This window comes from Mirounga angustirostris, unplaced genomic scaffold (genome assembly GCF_029215605.1).
Source record: "Mirounga angustirostris isolate CCGP_5_RB_7025 unplaced genomic scaffold, mMirAng1.0.hap1 SCAF_4, whole genome shotgun sequence".
NCBI classification, from domain to species: domain Eukaryota; kingdom Metazoa; phylum Chordata; class Mammalia; order Carnivora; family Phocidae; genus Mirounga; species Mirounga angustirostris.
The window spans coordinates 170,710,143-170,734,259 of NW_026991712.1; the positions used below are offsets into that span (position 1 = coordinate 170,710,143).

At 43.3% G+C, this 24,117-nt stretch overlaps 2 protein-coding genes across 6 annotated transcripts in view; both read right to left on the reverse strand.

Moving 5' to 3' along the window:
• Positions 1–22,084, reverse strand: part of CEP85 (centrosomal protein 85) — a 37,519-nt gene extending 15,435 nt beyond the window's left edge. Inside the window, exons 1-8 of one of the 5 annotated variants that reach the window (XM_064589722.1) lie at positions 21,960–22,084; positions 15,449–15,524; positions 11,570–11,722; positions 3,897–4,213; positions 3,519–3,626; positions 2,568–2,701; positions 2,044–2,161; positions 439–624 (exon numbers count right to left, since the gene is read on the reverse strand). In XM_064589722.1, coding sequence (XP_064445792.1) covers positions 439–624; positions 2,044–2,161; positions 2,568–2,701; positions 3,519–3,626; positions 3,897–4,213; positions 11,570–11,722; positions 15,449–15,503 — 1,071 coding nt within the window. In that variant the 5' untranslated portion in view covers positions 15,504–15,524; positions 21,960–22,084. Of the gene's footprint in view, positions 1–438; positions 625–2,043; positions 2,162–2,567; positions 2,702–3,518; positions 4,214–4,540; positions 4,785–11,569; positions 11,723–15,448; positions 15,525–21,959 lie in introns of those variants that run through there. The other 4 variants (XM_045898378.3, XM_045898379.3, XM_045898380.3 and 1 more) reach the window with 4 other exon arrangements.
• A 1,268-nt stretch (positions 22,085–23,352) lies between these two features.
• On the reverse strand, positions 23,353–23,869 carry LOC123858428 (large ribosomal subunit protein eL21-like). Its single transcript, XM_045895479.3, has one exon. It carries the CDS (start codon positions 23,864–23,866, stop codon positions 23,384–23,386), a length of 483 nt encoding a protein of 160 aa, XP_045751435.1. The 5' UTR covers positions 23,867–23,869; the 3' UTR covers positions 23,353–23,383.
• Positions 23,870–24,117: the final 248 nt, after the last annotated feature.

A 24,117-nucleotide genomic window follows, 5' to 3' on the forward strand; every position in this document is an offset into this window, starting at 1 on the left:
TTACCCTAAGGCAATTCTAAGGTAAAAATGTAAAAATTCCCAAACTGGCTGCACACACAGAATTCTTTTCTAATTTTTAGGTAGAATAAGGAAAAACTCGGCTGAATGATGTAAATTTACCATAGATGTTTAAACATCTTGCAACAGTACCATCCGGTATGACTGCCCAGGCTGGTTTTCTACCCAGGTCAGTTGGAAGCCCATCACAACCTGGGGCAGTGAGGGACGTTCTGTCTGTGGCAGTTTTGTGGAGATGAAGCAAAAGGAGGGGTGCCATTTCTAGCAGACCAGTCCTGCACGAGAAGTCAATGCAGGATCTCACCCAATTGGTTCCGCCTAGTTCCAAGAACGGGGGCCAGAAACAGCTTAGGGTTCGGCAGGAGAAGGCTGACTGCCAACTCCTTTGTGAATTAGAAAGCTACCAACTCCTTAGCTCACCCTTTCTTCCTGTTTCTTCCCCTCCTCTGAGTGCTTCTGCAACGCCACTTTGAGTGATTCTCTGATGAGCTGGATTTCAACTTCTGAAGCAGAGAGTTTCTTTTCAAGCTCGATCTTTTCTTTGCTCAGGGCTTCTGTCTTCTGTGCAAACTGCGCACGTAAGAAAGTGTTCTCTCGCTGCAATTCCTGCATAAAGATTCTCAATACATAACTGTTCCTCAACCTTATGGCCCCATGTACTTTAGTTATCCTCAGTCTACTTTGTGGTCAAATATCATCCTTCTCTAAGAATTTCTTCAAGCAGTGCTTCTCACAGCATGGTCCTAGGACTAACATCTTCAGCATCACCTGGGGATTTGTCAGAAATAAAAATTCTTGGGGGGCGCCTGGGTGGCTCAGTCGTTAAGCGTCTGCCTTCAGCTCAGGTCATGATCCCAGGGTCCTGGGATCGAGCCCCGCATCGGGCTCCAGCCCCGCATCGGGCTCCCTGCTCCGCGGGGAAGCCTGCTTCTTCCTCTCCCCCTCCCCCTGCTTGTGTTCCTGCTCTCGCTCGCTCTCTCTCTGTCAAAGAAATAAATAAAATCTTAAAAAAAAAAAAGAAAGAAAGAAAACTTCTTGAGCCCAACTCCCAGCACACTAAATCAGAAAACTCTGAGGATGGGGCTCAGTAACCTGTGTTTTAACAAGCCCTTCAGGTGATTCTGAAGCACACTCAAATTTTCTCCTCTACTCATTCTCTCTCTGATCTTGGGCAAAAGTTCTTCCTCCTTCTTGGGCCTCAATTTTTTCACCAGTAAATTAGAGGACTGAACTAGATTTTATGTAAGGGCCTTTCTCACTCTAACATTCTGATTCTATAAGATAGAACACTGTCTGAACAGGCCCACTAGGTGGCAAAGCCAGTACTATAATCTGTCTAATACCCATCACTCAAAAGCCCATATTGCAGAAGAAGTGAACAGAGCAGGCTTTTTTAGGAGCCACTGCCCTCAGTGAAAACATGGCTTCCTTTAGTTGCTCCTAGACATGGAAAAATAAAAAAATGAGCATGGCTCTAAATCCCATTACCTCTGCCTCTCCCTCCATTGGGCTAAGGCTGGTAGATTAAGACTTCTCAGGGGCGCCTGGGTGGCTCAGTTGGTTAAGCGACTGCCTTCGGCTCAGGTCATGATCCTGGAGTCCCGGGATCGAGTCCCGCATGGGGCTCCCTGCTCCGCAGGGAGTCTGCTTCTCCCTCTGACCCTCCCCCCTCTCATGTGCTCTCTCTCATTCTCTCTCTCAAATAAATAAAATCTTAAAAAAAGAGAAAAAGACTTCTCAGAACATCACCCAACTCTAGAACCTTACTATGTACCTTGATCTGCCTTCATTTTCTCCCAAGTATGTCCTGACACCAAGGCATACCTAATTCTACCCCCGAGCCTTCTCTGCCCCCACAAAGGCAGAACAAGGGATGCATTATAATTAGGATGCCTACCCATTAAGGGCAAGAACACCTTATATCACTTGATCCTTTTTCTATCTCCTGGATACCTAGCAGTACCAAGCAAAGGGAAGACACTGAGTTATGACAACCAGAATGTCATTCTGGCTGCCAATGCTTACCTGCAGCCTCAGCAAGCAGACATCCCCAAAGGGGGCAGGGCGGCCCAAAAGGGCACTGTGGACTTGCAGTTCACTTTCCCGTACTTTCTGCTCCAGCTGAGAGATGTGTTTCCTCTGCCTGCAAAAGCCAGTAGAATGAGGTCCAGGGTCCTGACACTAACCCACTTGCAACATGAGTACAATTCATACTATGTTAAGCAAAGGCCTTGCATCTGGATAACACTGTTTTGCTGAAGAAGGAAGAGCAAGTAAGAAAGCTGACTTGGGGGAAATGAGGAAAGATCAGCTACAAAGAACTGGATGTCCACTTTAGGCACTCCCAGAGTCCCTGCAGAGGATACACAATTGGCCCGTCCCATTAGTCAGATATAGGACTAGGTTGCTTATCAACCTAGCTCTACCATGAGGCAAGGCATGGATTCAAACAGAGAGGGATGTGCTACCCTTGGAGAGACCTCATTAGGTGACCTCAGTGGGGGCTGGGAGAGCAGATATTGGTCCTAGGGCATCCCTTGACCTCTTACTTGTCAATGAGGAGCTCCTTTTCCTTCAGAAGGTGTTCATTACTGTTTAAGATGCTGATCCACTGTGCTGGTTCTAATGGGGGCAGTGATGGAGCAAATGCAGCGGGATGGTGGCAGATGGCTCCATTCTGAAGCTGGAAGACAAGGAGGCCCAGAGGGGCTTGATCTTGACCCACAGGCACCTGAAAACACCTGAGCAGTACCCAGCTGGGTCTCTAGTCAAGGCTCACTTTGGCTCAGCCTGAGGAGGCCCAGTGTTTATGAAATAATTTTAGCTCTGATGCATGACTGGAAAGAACCTGCCAGGGAGATTTCTGCCAACTGGACACTCCCTGCTCATAAAGGCTCTAGTTTCTAAGAAAAGGTCACTTATCTTTCATTATCTGGCAAGAGAGGCAAACCAGGAGCTAAGATGTCCTCACCAACCAGGAAAGGAGAGTATGTCTTGCTTTTTTTTCCTTCCTTAAGCAGCACAAGGCATTTTTTTTTTTTAACACAAAAATTGGTATAATGGAAGAAACACAGGGGTTTAGAGATAGTTTTTAAACCCTAGCTCTGCTACTTACCAGCTTTGTGACCCTGGACAGATTACTTATTCTAAGAACCTGGTAAATTTCTACATTTACCTCATCAAAGTGCTACAAGGATTAAATTAAGATTCTGTATGTGAAAGTACCTAGCCTAGTGACTGGTACATAAGTACACAATTAGTGTTAGTGTCACACCTCCTGGGGTCTTCTGTTGTAACCCTCTACTCTGGAGGACCTATTTGCTGTTTAATTAGACGACCACCACATTCAATGGTATTCACAAGCTTTCATTTTCCATCTATAAACATCTTACATCTTTCTTACAAATGTTTTCTTTAGAGCCAAAACTTACAGGACAAAACCTATATAGTTCTAAGATCTGCAAAGAACCCACCAAATCCAAGGAAAGAAGGGCCCCTACCTGCATTTGTTCCATCTGTAAACGGATCAACTCCAGATGCTGACGACAAGTGCTGAGCTCGCAAGATCGCTCACGGGGGTGCCAAGGGTCAGGGTTCGGTTGCCATACCTGAGAGGGTAGAGGCTTGGAGAAGCCAGGAGCAGGTTGGAGTCCCAAAGGGAGCACTCCACTGCTATTAGGGTGAGGTCCATTCCGCTCACATACCACCCCACTGCCCGGTGCCTTCTTGGTCTCAGGCAACACTTTGTATAACTCCTTGTTTGTGTCAGCTCTTGGGTTGTGAAAGTGGACTTGGTAGTGAGGATCTGAATAAAGTGTCTCCATCATTGCCGACTGATTAAGGGTAGACTCCATACTGGGAATATCAAACTTCCTCACCTCTTCTTCTCTTTCATGGCCCACTGCTGGAAACCAGGACTGCTCAATTCCATTTTCTCCAGTAGCACCACAAAGATACATGAAATCTCTAGACAGGCCTGTAGAACGTTTCATTGCACCTAGGTCTCCATTTCTTGTCATCCCCACACCTTCAGCCAGCCCTGACAAAGGGAGTTTGGAGGAAGAGAGTCCAGCAGGTATAGAATTTGGCTTGGCAGGAGAGGTCCCCAAAGTAGAAGGTATCACATGGGCTGTTGGAATGGTTATGTGGCTTTTGATGGGCTGGAAAGAAGGGCTGCTACTTGAGCTACAAAAATCTGTAAAGAGAATAGTCTTCCGTAAGTCAAAACTGAAGCAGCAGGCTTTCTTGAGTTTGGCTGCTATGCCAGATCTTCTCTGCCTGTCCTGAGACCAGGCAGAATAGACACTATCTTCACAAGTATCAGGCAGAAAGGCAACCTAACTGAGAAGTTACGTGTATTCTAGGATCTTAAATGCCATCCGCAAGGTAAACCAGCAAAAGGCAACATTTAGCTTTACTTTTAACTTACACCCTGTCCTTTTTATTTGAAAAAAATCTTGCCAGTCAACAAACAAAGCTGAAAAAACAAACTTAAAAAAACAAAACAAAAAAACCCACTTACTTAAGGGAAATGGATTAGGTCCTACTCTTCTGGGAGCTGGGCAACTCTCAAGTTATAATCCAATCCAATAAAAATATCCTTTCCAAGGGCTGCCAGAATCCTCTGTGACCTCCAAAAGCTTCCCAGTGGAGGTAAGCAGTGAATCTAAACTATACGAAGAATAGGCAAAGTGGATAGTGCTGCTCTGTATCCAGGACAGGGAGTACAGCATCTGAATCAGGATTCTATTCTCTCTCCCACACACCAGACCTGACTGCCTGGATATGTGAAGTTATTCTTAGTAACTCTCAGGTTTCACTCCAGCACAGTGAGCACTCTCAAGTGGGTACACACTGAAATCCTCTGTTTTATATTTTGCCTTTCACTTCCCCCTTGTTTATATCCAACTGTGACTTTTCACTTTTCATTCACACTGGATTTATGCTTCCTTTAGCTCTTGCCTGGTTTTGGGAGACAACTCTCTGATTAGACCTGCTACAGAAGGTACACATTTCTATATTATTTCCAACTTTCAAGCGCTGCCCTGAAAAAGACTATAGGGTCACAGAATTAATGTGCCAAGGCATTGGGCTGCAAGCAAACAACAAGACAGGAATGTGAGGAAACATACCTGTTACCTTCAGCAGAGAGAAAACTGAGTAACGGGACAAGGAATATAAATATCTTCCCTTTTCAACAATGTCCAGTACTCTTTCCAAACTAAGCACATCTACCATGGAGAAGAATGGACTACCAATTTAATTCATTTCTTTTTTCTTTCCATCAACCAACACAGAACACTCAGCTAATGAGGACAGATACTATAACCTTTCCCATAATTACCACAGATCAGCTACCATCTTCCTTTTTTTTTAAGATTTTTTTTTTTTTTTTAATTTGAGACAGAATGAGAGAGAGAGAGAGAGCACATGAGAGGGGGGAGGGTCAGAGGGAGAAGCAGGTTCCCTGCCGAGCAGGGAGCCCGATGCAGGACTCGATCCAGGGACTCCAGGATCATGACCTGAGCTGAAGGCAGTTGCTTAACCAACTGAGCCACCCAGGCGCCCCTCAGCTACCATCTTCTCATATGGGTTTGTAAGCAGCTCTTTAAGAACATGGACACAGGGCACCTGGGTGGCTCAGTCGGTTGAGTGTCAACTCTTGATTTTGGCTCAGGTCATGATCTCAGGGTTGTGAGACTGAGCCCCACATTGGACTCCATGCTCAGAGCAGAGTCGGCTTGAGAGTCTCTCCTTCTCCTTCTGTCCCTCTCTCCCCCCACCGTCTCTAAAATAAATGAATAAATAAAATCTTAAAAACAAAATAAAAAGGGGGGCGCCTGGGTGGCATAGTCGGTTAAGTGTCCGACTCTTGGTTTCGGCTCAGGTCATGATCTCATGGCTACGGGATCAAGCCCCGCATCAGGCTCTGCGCTCAGCACAGAGTCTACCTCAGATTCTCTCTCCCTTTCCCGCCCACATGCACGCTCTAATAAGTAAAAAAACTTAAAAAAAAAAAAAAACAAAAACAAAACCCAGAAACACCCCCCCCCAAAAAAACGAAAACCATGGACACGTCAAATTATCCCTTATAGTGTATGGGATAAGACAAAGTATCTAATTTCCTATACTTAGATGATCTTGGGGATATATATATAAAAGGCCATACCAAAACAAAACAACAGTAATTTCTGATAAATGTGTCCACCTCTAAGGACCAAGAAAGAACATTTCAGAGGCGAAGGACACAGTTTTTGATGTCCCATAACTTATACATAGGAATAGTCAACAGGCTAAGGTAGACTGTGGTGATGAAAACTTCCAAGAATAGTAAGCTCCCTACTTGAAATCCTCTATAATGGCACCATAGTATCCACTCTTACCAAGGATCTCTGCTCTCAAAGTATAATTATGGCACAGAAGACAGTGAGGTTATGGCATATGAGGGGCTGCTATTACGCTGAACTTTGTAACGCCTCCTTCCATTCTCCACCTACAGCACCACCCACTCTCAAGACTCACCAAATTCTGAGTTTTGAGCCCATAACCAAAGTAGTAATGCCAAAACCAAAGCCTGGAAACGTACCAAATGACCCAGGAGAATTTGTTTTTCCTAATTTTCTAGGAGTGTGGTCCATCCACCGATAAAAGAATAAAGTAAAATGGGGCGCCTGGGTGGCTCAGTCGGTTAAGCGACTGCCTTCGGCTCAGGTCATGATCCTGGAGTCCCTGGATCGAGTCCCACATCGGGCTCCCTGCTCGGCAGGGAGTCTGCTTCTCCCTCTGACCCTCCTCCCTCTCGTGCTCTCTGTCTCTCATTCTCTCTCACAAATAAATAAATAAAATCTTTAAAAAAAAAAAAAAGAATAAAGTAAAATCTTTTTCAGCATGTCACTTACCTATTAGGTTTATCTATTTATAGTAAGGAAACTGGCAATTCTGACAAAATGCTATGAAATGTCAAGTTACACCTTAAGTCTGATTTGTATTTTGAAACATTTTGAAGCGAAATAGCAATACTCATTTTCAAAAGGGCCACTAACCTTCTACAATTTTCAAAGACTTTCAAAATTTAGTGTATGGGATATGTGATTTTTAGAGAAGTCTACAGTTCTCAGAATCATTGGGGTTTTGGCACTTTAAGGATATTCATATTTCTAAATCTCTCCTCCTCAACCATACCCTCTGCCCCGCTCCCTAATTCTTTCTAACAACTCTACTTTCTTGGTGAGGGGTAGATTTAGCTATTGCTAATAGATATTATAAATAATAAATATTTAGCTATTGCTAAATCTTGATCATTTCTGTCTATATCTCTTACTGGTTTATGAAAGTAAGGTAGTCTGAACTAAGCCAGTAAGTACTGCAGTCTTAAGCAAAGAGCTGAAAACCTTCCGAGCTCTCCAGTATCCACCTCTACCCCATCCCTTGAGAGTCGTCAAGGTAAAACATTTTAATGAAGGGTGGAATCAAAAGCAAGCCTGTTCACTTTAAAGATGCAACAATGAAAAAAAAGATGCAAAAATGAACTATATTTTATACCAGGCGTAAGGGTTCTTGTCAACTGGGCTCCAAATAAAACCAAGCTAGATGAACAAAATGAGCAAGGATTAAAGACCATTGTACATAACAAACATGGCAGAGAAGCCAGCTTGGATCCTTTATTTAATTTTTAAAAAGATTTATTTATTTATTTATTTATTTAGAGTGTGTATGTGTGCAAGCGGGGGGAGGGGTAGAGGAGGAGAGAATCTCAAGCAGAGTGCGCTGAGTGCGGAGTCCGGTGAAGGGCTCAATCTCACAATCTCACATGATCTCACCCTGAGATCATGACCTGGGCTGAAATCAAGAGTTGGACTCTTAACTGACTGAGCTACCCAGGCACCCCACCTTGGATCCTTTAAAAAAAAAATAACCCAAAACAACAAGCACTGCACATCAAGGCTACTACAATTTAAAAAGAATGCACTACACAGGAAATATATCCCCCCCCAAAGAAATAAAATGCACACAATCTGTGTAACAATGTGACTGAATTAAATAGAGCCACTCAATTCAACAGGGGGAAAATCTAGACCATTGTTTGATTTTTAAAAGATCTATTATTTAGTCAAAATGAAAAAGGTCCCATGACTGCACATGTAGACAAAACCTTAACAAGTAACTAAACTGACAGTAACACTTGATTACACAAGTAATAGAAAAAATACTACAGCTGGGAGACCTGAACCTGACTAGTTATGTGACATGAGGCAAGTTACTTAACCCCTCAGGGAATTTTTGTTACTCACCAGCAAAAAGGAACTGGATTAAATGATTTTCAAAGTCCTGTCTACAACAAAATCTATGATTCAGTTCTACTCAACATTTATGAGCACCATGCCCACATATACACAGCTATCAAACTATTAAAATTAAATGTCAGGTGTCTAAGAGTCAGTACTGGTAGATATCTGCTTGGGTTTTTTTTTTTTTTCATTTCTACTTTCAAAGATTTCTATCCTTTTCTTAAAAAAACAGCTTTACTGAAATATAATTCACATAATATTCAATTCACCCACTTGAAGTGTACAATTCAATGGTTTTTAGTATATTCACTATTGTGTAACCATCACTACAATCAATTATAGAATATTTTACCAGCCCAAAAAGAAACCTCTTACCCTTTAGCAGTCACATTCCATTTACCCTAACTTCCCTAGTCTTGGACAACCACTTATTTTCTGTTTCTCTAGATTTGCCTATTTTGGACATTTCATATAAATGGAATCATACAGTATGTGGCCTTTTGCGTCTGGCTTTACTTAGCATAAATGTTTTAAAAGTTCAACCATTTCTGTAACATGTATTAGTACTTCATTTCTTCTTATTGTGGAACAATATTCTATTATATGGATATACTACATTTGACTCATCCATTCATCAGCTGATAAACATCTGGGTTGTTTCCATTTTTTGGCTACTATGAATAATGCTGCTATGAATAACAAGTTTACACATCAAGGATGTGTAAGCACATCATATGCTTTCATTTCTCTTGAGTATATAGGTAGGAGTAGAACTGTTGAGTCATAGGGTAACTCCATGTTTACCGTTTTGAAGATTTGCCAAACTGCTTTCCAAAGCAGCTGCAACATTTTACACTCCCACCAGTAATGTATAGAGGCTCCAATTTCTTTACATTCTCACCAACTTGTTAATATCTTTTTGATTATAGCCATCCTAGTGGGTGTGACATCTGATAAAGTACTAAAGTGACTAGTTTTGTGACTTTAATCAAGTCATCTAATCCTCTGAAACTCAGCTTTCTCAGGGTGCCTGGGTGGCTCAGTTGGCTGAGCATCCAACGCTTGGTTTTGGCTCAGGTCATGATCTCATGGGTTGTGGGATCGAGCCCTCTGCAGGGCTCTGCACTCAGCAGGGAGTCTGCTTGAAGATTCTCTCCCTCTGCCCCTCTTCCCACTCATGCTCTTTCTCTCTCTCAAATAAATAAATCTTAAAAAAAAAGAAAAAAATTCAGCTTTCTCAGCTGTAAAATGGAAATAATATTTCATAGAGTTCCTAAAGATGTTAATGAAAAAATGTAGAAAAAATTTAGCATAGTATCTATCACAAAGTATTTAATAAATAGTTATTAATTATTATCATCAGGTCCTCTGCTCTCTAGGAAATCACTATCTAAATGAAAAAATAAAATACTCTTGTGGTGCTTGGCTGGCTCAGTCAGTAGAGCATGGGACTCTTGATCTCAGGCTCATGAGTTCAAACCCCACACTGGGTGTAGAGATTACTTAAATAAATAAAATCCAAAAAAAAAGAAAATACTCTTGTAAAGCACTGTCTAGCAGTTATTACTTAATTTAAGTGCCCCCAAAATGGCAGACACAATAAAGATACAAGATTGCAGAGAGGGAGGGGTGCCTGGGTGGCTCAGTAGGTTGAGCGTCTGCCTTCAGCTCAGGTCATGATCCCAGGGTCCTGGGATCTAGCCCTGCATCAGGCTCCCTGCTCAGAAGGGAGTCTGCTTCTTCCTCCCCCTGCTCTTGTTCTCTCTCTCTCTCCCCCTCTCCCTCTCAAATTAATAAATGAAATCTTATTTTATTTATTTATTTTTAAAGATTTTATTTATTTATTTGAGAGAGAGAATGAGATAGAGCATGAAAGGGTCAGAGGGAGAAGCAGACTCCCCGCCGAGCAGGGAGCCCGATGCGGGACTCGATCCCGGGACTCCAGGATCATGACCTGAGCCGAAGGCAGTCGCTCAACCGACTGAGCCACCCAGGCGCCCGAAATCTTATTTTAAAAAAAAAGATTGCAAGGCACCTGGGTGGCTCAGTTGGTTGAGCAACTGTCTTCGGCTCAGGTCACGATCCCGGAGTCCCAGGATCGAATCCCACATTGGGCTCCCTGTTCAGCAGGGAGTCTGCTCCCACTGACCCTACCCCTTCTCGTGCTCTCTCTCTCTCAAATAAACAAATAAAAATTTTTTAAAAATTAAAAAAAAAAAAAGATTGCAGAGAGGGAGATCAGTAATGGGTAGAAGGGATGGGAAAAGTCTTGTCAGACACTTCACTAGATTTTGAAAAATAAGAGCAGCATAGCTGGGAAGGGCAAGAGAGGTGGAAACAGCACAAACAGGCCTAGATTAAAGAAGAGCTCAGCTATCCAAAACAACAACAACAACAAAAGTTCTGTGCTTTTTCATTGCAGTGAAACACCACACTTTGTAACAGTAAGAAATGTCTGAATGGGTGGTCTGAATGGGTGGGATAGAGCCAGATCACAGAACTAAGGCCTCTGAACTTTATCCTCCAAGTATCAGAAGCAGTCAAGGAGGGCGCCTGGGTGGCTCAGTTGGCTGAGCGACTGCCTTCGGCTCGGGTCATGATCCCAGGGTCCTGGGATCGAGTCCCGCGTCGGGCTCCTGGCTCAGCGGGGAGCCTGCTTCTCCCTCTGACCCTCTCCTCTCTCATGCTGTTTCTCTCTCGCTTGCTCTCTAATAAATAAATAAATAAAATCTTAAAAAAAAAAAAAGAAGCAGTCAAGGATTTACAGGAAAGGGAAACTATGAAACCAGGCTTTTAGAAAGATTAACCTGGCAGTAGAAGGAAAGATTTGAGGACAAGAAACCTATTAAAAAGTTATTTAAGACAGGACAAACAGGGGCGCCTGGTGGCTCAGTCGTTGGGCGTCTGCCTTCGGCTAGGTCATGATCCCAGGGTCCTGGGATCGAGCCCCGCATCGGGCTCCCTGCTCAGCGGAAAGCCTGCTTCTCTCCCTCTCCCACTCCCCCTGCTTGTGTTCCCTCTCTTGCTGTGTCTCTCTCTGTCAAATAAATAAATAAAATCTTAAAAAAAAAAAAAAAAGACAAGACAAACAGTAAAAACTGAAAGGAAAGGGCCAGATGTAAGAAACACGGAGTAAAAAAAATCAAGCAAACTCCTTGGCTGAAAGGACTGAGTTATGAATATTCTGGAAATGACAATACACCTGGAACACAATCTGAAAATGACAACACATATTAGTAATCAAAACATTAATCCAAACTTACCCTCTGCAATGTCTGAGCATGATGTGCCAAGGGCTGTGTCCCCACTGTCAGCTACACTTGAGCAGCGGCTGAATCGACTCCGAAAAGCCTCTGATATAACGGGGGTCTGCCATTCAGTCCCCAGGGAACTACCCTTTTGAATTCCACTGGAACCTGAAATAAGTGGCATTTCTCATCTTTAGTGTGAACCAGTTGATGTAACCCCATAAGACTGTTTAAATAAAGCACTTAAACCTATAAAAAATAGAATCACTCTCTCTCCTATGCCTATTTCAGCTTCTCTGAGTTAGTTAATTTTAAATGGAAATAGCATGAGAGGTGAGAATGTTCACAGACAGAAATAAGACTTACCAAGAACGCAGGAATACTAGGAGAGAAAACAATACCACTCAATAGTAGCTACCATTTTTTGAAACCTAGAAGCCATAACACTTTACCAACATGATCTCATCTACTTACTTACTGAATAGTATTGTCACCCCTATTTTACAGGGGATAGAGCTGAGATTTGAACCCAGGTTGTTCTGATTATAATATCCACATTCTTTCCTCTTACAGGATTTCTCAATAGGTGCTTTTGGCATACAAGGCATGACAATTCTTCAATGTGTAGTCTATACATGTCAGGATGGTTTAGCATCCCTGGTCCCTATTAAATGCCAGTAGCAGCCCTAACCCTATCCCACCATCCCTGTGAAACATGAAAATACCCCGTATGTTTCCAAATGCTCCCTAGGGTAACAGGCAGTCAGTCTCTTGTTGAAAACCATTGCATGGGGGCGCCTAGGTGGCTCAGTCAGTTAAGCGTCTGACTTCAAGTCATGATCTAGGGGTCCTGGGATCGAGCCCTGCATTGGACTCTGTGTTCAGCGAGGAGTGTGCTTCTCTCCCTCTGCCCTGCCCCCCACTCATGTGCATGCAGGCTCTCTCTCAAATAAAAGAAAGAAAGAAAGAGAGAGAGAGAGAGAGAGAGAAAGAAAGAAAGAAAGAAAGAAAGAAAGAAAGAAAGAAAGAAAGAAAGAAAGAAAGAAAGAAAAAGAAAGAAAGAAAGAAAGAAAGAAAGAAAGAAAGAAAGAAAGAAAGAAAGAAGGAAAGAAAGAAGGAAAGAAACGAAATGAAAATCACTGCTTGACTGAACTGGGGTACCCTGTGGACAGGGTGAATCCAGAACAAGGTAAGTCTTAAAAGTCAATCTGAAGAGTTTAAGACTATTTTGAGTGCAATGCACAGAAACCACTAAAATTTCTGAGTAGGTAAGACAAAACAAGACTGAGGAGATTTATTTAACGTTATTAGCTTGCTACTTGAGGGCCAGTAGGTAGCAAGTATTTAATAAATACTTGATTTACTAGTATTTACTGTTAAAAAAAACTACAATTTTTCTAAACTGAATCTGATGATCCATGTAAACAAATAGACAAAAACGTTATGATAGCTACTTATCCATTTAAAATGTCAGAGTTTTAGCTGAAATCAGAAAACAAGGTTCTACAGACTCTTTTAGTTGGAAGCAAATGATATTTGAACACAAATCACCTTGTTCTCTTCTTCCAATTTTAGTGCTGCTCCCATCTTTTTAACTCACTTTCTTCTAATTTTGCTACCCTCTGCTTTCTACTGAAGGCACTCTAACTTTCCCCAAGGACTTATTCTTGGGGTCACAGTGGACTGCCTGATGTGAAAGAATCTATATACATGCAGTAATCTATAATAATCTTTCATAGAAGACATACCCAAGAATCAGAGCTTCTGATTAGCATAAGATTAGCTGGTGTTACTATCTGTACTAAGTATAATTCTAGCTAGAAAGAAAGAAATTTGACTTCTTGGTAAGTCTATATGGTGTTATCTCTCTAGTCAGTAGACAAATTTCCAGGCCTTTTGAAATAATGAAAATCGATTGAGGGCCTCTACTACCATCTTCCTGGTCTCTTCTTGTTACTACTACTAATTTTCCATTCTTTACCAGTACCACTTTTCTATCTGCTCACTCCACACATCAATTCTGAAGATATTTGCTAAAATAAAAATGCATTTTGGGGGGTGTCCGGCTGGCTAAGTCGGTAGAGCATCCAACTCTTGATCTTGGGGCCGTGAGTTCAAGTCCCACACTGGGTGTAGAGATCACTTTTTTTTTTTTTAATTTTATTTATTTATTTGAGAGAGAGAGAGAGAGACATCACAAGCTGGGAGGAGGGGTAGAGGGAGAAGTAAACTCCCTGCTGAGCAAGAAGTCCAATGAGGTACTTGATCCCAGGACTCCAGGATCACGACCTGAGCCGAAGGCAGATACTTAACTGACTGAGCCACCCAGGCGCCCTAGAGATCATTTAAAAAATGTATTTTGGCATAAGTATAGAGGCTTATGCTTATTTCAAAATTCAAGTTTGAAAGCTGAAATTTTTTTGTGTTGTGTTACATGTCCTATCACCAATATCTTTACCAAAATATTAAGACCATTATTAATCGAATGAGAGACTACTGAAGACAAAGCCATCAGAAAAGCAGTGAGGTTTTTGTTTTGTTTTAAGATTTTATTTATTTACTTGACAGAGGGAGAGAGACCACAAGCAGGGGGAGCAGCAGGAAGAGGGAGAGGGAGAAGCAGGTGTCCCACTGAGCAGGGAGCCCGATGTGGGACTTGATCCCAGGACCCTGGGATCATGACCTGAGCTGAAGGCAGATGCTTAACCGACTGAGCCACCCAGGCGCCCCAGAAAAGCAGTGAGTTTTGTTAGAAATTGCTACATCTCCCAAATTTGTGTGTTACAACATAATTGTCATAAGAAATTATACAATCCATGGGCCCCTGGGTGGCTCAGTTGGTTAAGCGACTGCCTTCGGCTCAGGTCATGATCCTGGAGTCCCGGGATCAAGTCCCGCATCAGGCTCCCTGCTCAGCAGGGGGTCTGCTTCTCCCTCTGACCCTCTTCCCTCTTGTGCTCTCTCTCTCATTCTCTCTCTCTCAAATAAATAAAATCTTTAAAAAAAATAAAAATAAATAAATAAATAAAACTCTCTTCTCTTTAAAAAAAAGAAATTATACAATCCAGCCCTAAAACAGTGTATGGCATATAGCAGATGTTCAATAAATATTTGCTGAAGAAATCTTGAACTGATTCAACAAACGTTTTTCAAAATGCTTAATCTATGCAAGGCAGCATTCCTAGGAGAATATAACAAATATCTAATAAATGTCTGCTGTAAGGCACTGTAGTATTTTAAAGTTAAATAAAGTATATCCTTAGTTGAAAAAATGTAACCCTCTCTTCATAAGTACCCCAGGATTCAAAAAGCTATTTTTCTATCCTACTTTCTATTTAAATATACCATATCTACTTAATTATCTATTAAATATATGTATTTATATATATATATTTATATATGTTTAACAGATATACTTAATATATCCACTTAGTATATCTACTGAGCTTTCAAAATCTTGTCAATCCATTCTAAAGATAAATTCCCGAGTCTCCAGTGACAACATAACTGAGACTTGGCATCGAAGAAGAATTCCAATCTTTGTGGGCTAGCAGATGACTGACCCACCCACAGGACTACAAAGACAACACAGAACACAGTAATTTATGCTGTGTTTTTCTGATTTCAAATGAAACTATGTTCCAAAGTCATTCTGTTCCTTCATGTGTCCTCCCCTCCCAATCAATCATGTGGTCTTCTTGGAAGCCATGGAGGACCAGAGATAAATAGTTGTTCTTTTGGAGAGGCCTGTTTTTCTATTCAATATAGCCTCATGTTATTTTTGTTCTTTAAGTACCAGCATTTCAGTGAATGTTTGTTTGCTAAGTATTTCCTTTAAAGGAAATTTCTGTTATGAAAAAACAGAGCAAAGGTCAGGAAACTTTGACTACTCACCTGGTGAAGTGGCATGAGAGATCCTCTCACTTGGGTATTTCTCCTGCATGGCCATCAACACCGTTATTTGAGCCAACTGTAGAATGAAGGAATAACCAGTCAGATCTCTCCACTATCTTTTAATTCCTTGTAACTTGATCCGATTCAACTGAACTGTCAAAACCACATAGGATTCATCTTCCACATGTTTTGCTCAAGATATTTAGATTTTATTTATTTATTTGAGAGAAGAGAGTGAGAGCATGAGCAGGGGGAGGGGTGGAGGAAGAGGGAGAAACAGACTTCCCTACTGAGCAGGGAGCCTGACGTGGGGCTCAATTCCAGGACCCTGGGATCATGACCTGAGCCGGAGGCAGATGCTTAACTGACTGAGCCACCCAGGCGCCCCTCCCAAAGATTTTTTTTTTTTCTTAAGATTTTATTTATTTGCGAGAGAGATAATGAGAGACAGAGAGCACGAGAGGGAGGAGGGTCAGAGGGAGAAGCAGACTCCCTGCCGAGCAGGGAGCCCGATGTGGGACTCGATCCAGGGACTCCAGGATCATGACCTGAGCCGAAGGCAGTCGCTTAACCAACTGAGCCACCCAGGTGCCCCCCAAAGATATTTTTTAAGGCAAAGCAACACCCAATACTCTATCCTACTTCTCTTCCTAAAGTAAGGGAGAAAATCTACAACCAAATGGAGACTCAATACTGATCCTATACGTCCTAAAACCCCTCAATTGTTGCAAAAATTAAAAATATTATTATTTTTTTAAAGATTTTATTTATATGAGCGTGAGAGGGAGAGAGCATGGGCGTGCATGAGTAGGAAGGAGGGGGGGCGCCTGGGTGGCTTAGTCGTTAAGCGGCTGCCTTCGGCTCAAGTCATAATCCCAGGGTCCTGGGACCGAGTCCCACATCGGGCTCCCTGCTCCGCCAGAAGCCTGCTTCTCCCTCTCCCACTCCCCCTGCTTGTGTTCCTGTTCTCACTCTCTCTCTCTCTGTCAAATAAATAAATAAAATCTTAAAAAAAAAAAAAAGAGTAGGGAGGAGGGGCAGAGGGAGAGGCAGAAGCAGGCTTCCCAGCGAGCAGGGAGCCCGACAACCCCAGGCTTGATCCCAGGACCCTGGAATCATGATTTGAGCTGAAGGAAGACGCATAATCAACTGAGCCACCCAGGGGTCCGAGAACATTACTTTGAATTAACAAACTTCACCACAGATTTTCTTAGCCATGGAAACAGGACTGGAGAGTGGGGTAGAGAAAAGAACTAAATAACCAAACCAACAGTGAGGTATTATACCTTCAATTATGATTAACATAAATTCTCCAATTCCTCCAGTAATGAAAGTTAATTATATGATGCACAAATAGAATTCTTGGTCATAAGCAGAACCCCAATTCTCAGCTGGGAACATAAGATTTTCTTCCCGTTTCCCTACTTCTTAGAACATTTATATTTATTCTAATGGTAGGCTGTGAGAAGTCAGCAAAAGTCTGATGACTATCTATGTAAACAAAAGCCTTAATTAACTGTAGCTAACAGTAGCAAATAATAATATCTTATATTTGCATAGCACCTGAGAGGCATGGCAGTCAGTACAGGTAAGTGGTTCAGAGTATGCGCTTGTGATCAGACAGCTTGGGTTTGAAGTCTGACTTAATTAGCTGTGTAACCTTGGGCAAATTTCATAATATCTCTGTACCTCAGTTCCTTCATATAAAAATGAGAATGGGGGGCGCCTGGGTTGCTCATTTGGTTAAGTGTCTGCTTTGGCTCAGGTCATGATCCTGGGGTCCTGGGATCGAGTCCCGCACCCAGCTCCCTGCTCAGTGGGGAGTCTACTTCTCCCTCTCTTCCCCGCTCAGGCTATCTTTGTCTCTTTCTCTCAAATAAATAATAAAATCTTTAAAAATAAATATATAAATAAAAATAAAAATGAGGACAGGGGTGCTTGGGTGGTTCAGTCAGTTGGACATCCAACTCTTGGTTTCGGCTCAGGTCACATGGTCTCAGGGTTGTGGATGGAGCTCCGTGTCGGGCTGTGCGTTCAGCAGGGAGTCTGCTTGAGATTCTCTTTCCCTATGCCCCTCCCCCTGCTTGTGGGCATGCACCCACTCTCAAATAAATAAATGTTAAAAAAAATAAATAAGTGAAAATGAGGATAGGAGTGCCTGATTTTTATTTACTTATTTGACAGAGAGAGAGAGAGAGAGACAGCGAGAGAGGGAACACAAGCAGGGGGAGTGGGAGAGGGAGAAGCAGGCTTCCCGCTGAGCAGGGAGCCCAACATGGGGCTCAATCCCAGGACCCTGGGATCATGACCTGAGCCGAAGGCATATGCTTAGCTTAACGACTGAGCCACCCTAAATGTCCAACTCTTGATCTCAGCTCAGGTCTTGATCTCAGAGCTGTGAGTTCAAGCCCTGTGTTGGGCTCCATGCTGGGTGTGGTGCCTACTTAAAACAGTAACAATAAAAATAAATAAAAATGAGGATAGGGGCGCCTGGGTGGCTCAGGTGGTTAAGCATCTGCCTTCAGCTCAGGTCATGATCCCAGGGTCCTGGGATCGAGCCCCACATCGGGCTCCTGGCTCAGTGGGGAGCCTGCTTCTCCCTCTCCCTCTGCCTCTCTCCCTGCTCATGCTTTCTCTCTCTCTCAATCTCTGTGTCTCAAATGAATAAATAAAATCTTAAAAAAAAAATGAGGATAAAGACAGGACCTAATTCATGCTAATTCATTTAGAATTAACTCATAACAGTGCCTGACACATATTAAGTGCTTAATTATGTTATTATTATTACTTGGCAGTTTACATCAATAAAAAGTGGCATATGGTTGTCCCTGGAAGATAAAGTATGAATTTAGAAACTGAATTTGTAAGAGTCTCCAAAGAGTTTGGGACAAACTCAGTCGATAGATCACAATTCTTAGCCGTGAAATTCAACTTTGGTGAGAAAAGAGGCTATATGGGTACTATTTCTCTAATGTGCTTTACTGACCTCTATAGTTTTCTCTTAGTAACAACCCAAACCCTTGCTGATTCACTGCATCTACAACAGAAATGGTAACACCCACTGAAATCCCAGGTCTTCACATAGTGGGTAAGAGATGATTGTTCAGTAAAAGCTTCAATTTATGGCTGATATCATTTAGTGTGTTAATGGTGACACCGAAGGATTAGAGTATCTACCTAGCAGTGATATCAAATGGTCAATATCAAAATCCTTTTCTTCACTCATTTCTTTAAGGTATAACAAAATGGTAGTAAAGGTCCACTGGACTCTGAGACCTTTCCAAATTCAGAGGAGTTAAAAATAGGATGACAAAAGAACTCTCAGTTAAACAGAACTACTCTATAACTCGGCAATTCCATTCCTAAGTATATGTTCAAGAGAAATAAAAACATGTTCACACAAAGTTTTGTACATGAATGTTCATAGCAGCATTATTTATAACAGCCAAAAAGTAGAAAAAACTCAAATGTTCATCAACCGATAAATTCCATTTATATGAAATGTCCAGAATTGGCAAATCCATATAAACAGTAGATTACTGGTTGCCAAGGACTAAGAAGAGGGAGGTAGGGGAATGGGGAGTGACTGCTAATAGATATGGTGTTTCTTTCCAGGGTGATCAAAATCTCCTGAGATTAGATAGTGGTGGTGGCTGCACAACCTTGTGAATGTACTAAAACCACTGAATTGTACACACATAAAACTGAATTTTATTGTACATGTATTTTACCTCAATTAAAAAAAAAAAAAAAAAAAAAAAACCTCCCACAAGGAGTAAAACAGTATGGAAGAGACAGTTCCTTTTTTTTTTTTCTTAAGTAGGCTCCAAGCCCAGCATGGGGCCCAACGCAGGGCTCAAACCCACAACCCTGAGATCAAGACCTGAGCCAAGACCAAGAGTCAGACATTTAACCGACTGAGCCACCCACCTGCCCCTGGAAGAGATAATTCTTGACTTTTTCCGACTAAGTTCAGAAGTAGATGAGCTACTGATGGAAGTTTTTAGGACCATTTGAAGGACATAAAGATTTCCTGAGATAAAAGTGAGAGATAAGGGACGCCTGGGTGGCTCAGTTAGTTGGGCGTCTGCCTTCGGCTCAGGTCATGATCCCAGGGTCCTGGGATCGAGTCCTGTGTCCCGCTGAGTCCTGTGTCCCGCTCCCTGCTCAGCGGGGAGCCTGCTTCTCCCTCTGCCTGCCACTCCCCCTGCTTGTGCTCTCTCTCTCTCTGACAAATAAATAAAATCTTAAAAAAAAAAAGTGAGAGATAAAAGTACCAAAAATAACCAATTATACAGCCAAGAAAGGTAAGAGTGAATGGAAGCAGACAGAAGAAATACCCAACATTGATGGTTTCTTTTTTTTTTTTTTTTAAGATTTTATTTATTTATTTGACAGAGAGAGACACAGCGAGAGAGGGAACACAAGCAGGCAGAGGGAGAGGGAGAAGCAGGCTTCCCGCAGAGCAGGGAGCCCAATGAGGGGCTCTATCCCAGGACTCTGGGATCATGATCTGAGCCAAAGGCAGACGCTTAACGACTGAGCCACCCAGGCGTCCCTTAACATTGATGGTTTCTATCTTCATTTTTTATTTTTAAAGATTTTATTTTATTTATTTGACAGAGACAGAGAGAGACAGCTAGAGAGGGAACACAAGCAGGGGGAGTGGGAGAGGGAGAAGCAGGCTCCCGGCCAAGCAGAGAGCCCAATGTGGGGCTCGATCCCAGGACCCTGGGATCATGACCTGAGCCGAAGGCAGACGCTTAACGACTGAGCCACCCAGGTGCCCCGATGGTTTCTATCTTCAAAGCCCTTTAAGCTACCTAAGTATTCATTCAACAAATTTAACATGTATTGAGTACTTGCTACCCACAAAGCACTGTGCTAAACACTCTATTATAGGTATAATGTCTTATGTTTAATGCTCACATCAAACCTATGAGGCAGTAACTATTATTACCCTTACTTTATGGATAAAAAAGATGAAGGTTGAGAGATGTGAAGGTCATATAGTTAGGAAGAGGCTTCAAAGCCAGGACTGTGCTCTAATGCTATAAAGAGTCTAGTCAGCATTCTTTCTGTGTGTGACAAAAAGAAATAAAGTTAAGAAGGCACCATAACTTGGAGTTTCTGCTTCAGATACAGCCAGAGGTGCAAGCCCCAAAGTAGTTAGGAGCAGGGACAGCTCATACAATTTCTTCACGTTGCCCTTGGTCACCACCCAGGCTTTATTTCCCGAGGTGCCACCCAAGAATTAGGTTTTGACTGTTTTAAGTACTTCTCCCCTTGAAGAATTATGTTAGTGTGGAACGTCACACTTGGCAGCTGTTGAAAACCACATCAAGACGAGAGGATTTGAAGGGATACATAGCTGACAAAAGCACATTAAGAATCTCACACCATGGCACTATTTTCATGACCTTGACCATTCATTACACCAGACCTAAAGAAAGAGAAGCCAAACCCTTGCCAAGAAGTTGCCTTTACAAAGTTCTGAGACATTCAACACCACCAGACTATTATAACCTACAAGGCCTAAGGGCAGGTAATGAGGCATGGTTATCTTAATCATCCTGGTATCATCACCCCTCCCTACCTAGCACACAGTATTCGATTCATCAACCAGAATTTACTGAGGGCCTACTATTCGCCTGGCTCTGTGCCATGTGGTGGAAATATTCTGATCCTCCTGTTTTAGCGTGATGAAGTGCTGAATACCCTCTACTGAACAAATTCGCTGGGTGCTCTAGACAATCTGGATGCCCCTGACGTTTTAGGTCAGATAAGTCTTTGCTGGTGGGGCCGGGGGGGGGGGGGGCGCTGTCCTGCACATAGTTGGATGTTTCACAGCAGCCCTGACTTCTACCCACTAGATACCAGGAGCAATCCCCGAGTTGTGGCAACCGAAAATGTCTCCTGACACTGTCCTATATCCCGTGCGGGCTGGGAAACTCCAGCCTAGCGCCTTCACAAGAGCTGCCTGTCCCCCCAACCCTAAGTCTCTATTCATCCCGTAACCCTCAGCCCCAACTTCCCTTCCTCAGGGAGGGCTCCTTCTGCCTAGTGCTGTGCACTTCTCCAGCCCACACCACGGAGGGCTAACCGAGTCGTCACCCGCTTCACGTCTACTCTTCTCCCGGGACCGTCTGCTCCGCTAAGGCGAGCAACGTGCTTCCCGCCGTCCCCTCCCCCGGCGACTGGCAGAGGGCCTACCCTTTACAAAGGTAACGCAACTGCTGTGGAGTGAACGATGGAGAAAGCCACGCGAAGAGGGCGGGAAGGCGAGCGAGTCGCGAGGGGGCGTGTGCGGGGCATTATTTTAGGAAGCCCAGCGGATGAGAAACCCAGAGGGGATGGCTTAACAGCCCCGCGCATGCGCTTCATCTTCCCGCGGCCCCCGAAGAAGGTAGGTCAGGAGTGTCTGGGGCTCCTCTGGGGCTCTTCCAGGGCTCCCCGAGGTGAAGCGGAGTCTCCTAGCCCGACAAGGGCTCCCGAGGGGAGGAGGACTTACATAGGGCCGAAAGCGGGCAGCGAAATCCCTCACACAGGGACGCCGACTGCAGCCACCACGTCAGCCCCGGGCGGCGGTTCACTCCCTCAGCTCGCCTAACGGCCGTTACACGCCCGCCAGGCCGCGCGCCTTAGAGCGCGCGCCGCCCCGACCCCGCCCCTTTCTGCCCGCCTGCGGCCAATCAGGAGTCGGGCCGTGCCCGTGTCCCGCCCCCGCACGCTGCGCTCGGCGCCGGGAGCGGACGGATCTCTCTGCGCATGACCCCGCCGGCCCTCAGAGCCTTCTCTTGAGCCCCTAGTCAGGTCTTGCCTGTGGGCGGAGCCCTCATCCCCAGGGTCTGGGGTGGCTTGCTGGGCTTGGCGGTTCGAGGAGCTGGAGGCCAGGGAAAATCACTCGGGAGCTCCCACATACACACCTGCCCCACCCTTCTCCCATTCCCCACGGCCTATTAGTACTTTCACCTGAAATGTAGCAGGGGGTCACGTTGTGGTCCCGAGTTAGGGTGTGGCCCGGGTCACTGCCCTGTCAGGACTGTCTGTGACTGGGGTCAGGGCTTGGGCTGGGTTAGGGTCAGTGGTCAGACTGTGACCAGGGCTCAGGTTGAAGGGTAACAGATCGATCTTGCCTCCCTACCGAACCTCGGTCCCCAGGAAAAAAACTAAGTGCATTTGCATTAATATATACTTAAGAATCAGACTGGGGAATTGTTAAAAGGAGGAACAAAGTCATCAGCCAAAGGATAGTGAAAAATTCCAGGCTTCTGGAAACCTGACTTGGGAGGGAGAGGCTTAAAAAGTTGTGTGATTTCTTAACTTCGAAGAACCAGACTTAGAGTTAATTACTGGATGAAATTCACTCTGGAGTTAGGACTCTGGGGATGTGCTGCAAAGTTCTATTCCGCCCCCCGCCCCCGCCCCCAGCTTCATATAACATTTTAAGGTGAGCATATAGAGGCATAAAATAGGTTTAATGGATAATGAATCTGGGTATGATGTGATAGATGCATTTAGGGGGTATCTTCTGAAATTAGGACCAAATGCTTTTGTTAAGACATAAATGGTAAGGATAGGCATCTAAATGAATAAATTTGTGGACTAGTGGGTAGGAAGTAGACTGATGGGTGGTGGAAACATCTACTTGATTGCTTTTATTTCTTTTGTGAAAAACATCTGTGAAGAGGGAGGAAACGGGCATGTAGAGGACTGAGACGAAATGGGAGGATTTGAAGAGCTGATGCAAAGAATGGAAGACAATAGTGGTAGTGCTAAGATTTAAATTTACAAATGACAAATAGTGCATTTGTACAGTTTTCTCCAATGGATTTTTTAAAAGATTTTATTTATTTATTTATTTATTTATTTATTTATTTATTTATTTATTTATTTATTTAACAGTCTTGAGGTCTTTTATTTTCTTTACATTTATCATGCCATAAATTCATAGGGAATGGGTTCCAGAAGTTCGGGCTCCTTTCCATTAGTTCTCACAAAGTGTGCTTCTCTGGGTGGGGCAGGCTGGCGCTTCAGTTGAACCCAAGTACCTTTCTCTTTGGCTTCCTTCTTTTTCTGATCATTTTCCTTCACACCCTTCAGGAAGCTATCTCGGCTCTTTGAGTGTTTAATATGCTCAATGCGTACATTAATTCTCTTGGCAAGAATCTTGCCCTTAACTTGTTTGTTTACAACAATGCCAACAGCATGCTGAGTAACATTATAGACTCTTCCAGTTTTGCCATGGTAACATTTGTGGAGCATTCTTTTTTGAACAGTGCCCATTCCCTTGATGTTCACAATATCACCGTTCTTATAGATTTGCGTGTATGTAGCCAAAGGAACAACTCCATGTTTTCTAAAAGGTCTAGAGAACATACAGCGGGTACCTCTCCTCTTTCCTTTTGTGTTGGTCATTTTGGCGAATTACTGGAAGATGGGGGTTCCTTAAGATTTTATTTTTAAGTAATCTCTACACCCAAGAACTCACAACCTGATTAAGAGCCACATGGTCCCATTGAGCCAGCCAGGTGCCCCAAATATCTGTATTTTATTTTTTTAATTAAAAACATTTTTTAATATTTTATTTTATTTATTGTCAAAGAGAGAGTGCGTGAGCGCGCACAAGCAGGGGGAGCAGCAGGCAGAGGGAGAAGCAGGCTCCCTGC

Bases quoted from the DNA above. Each gene is read 5' to 3' on its own strand.
- LOC123858428 (XM_045895479.3), bottom strand. From the start codon at position 23,866: ATGACCAACACAAAAGGAAAGAGGAGAGGTACCCGCTGTATGTTCTCT.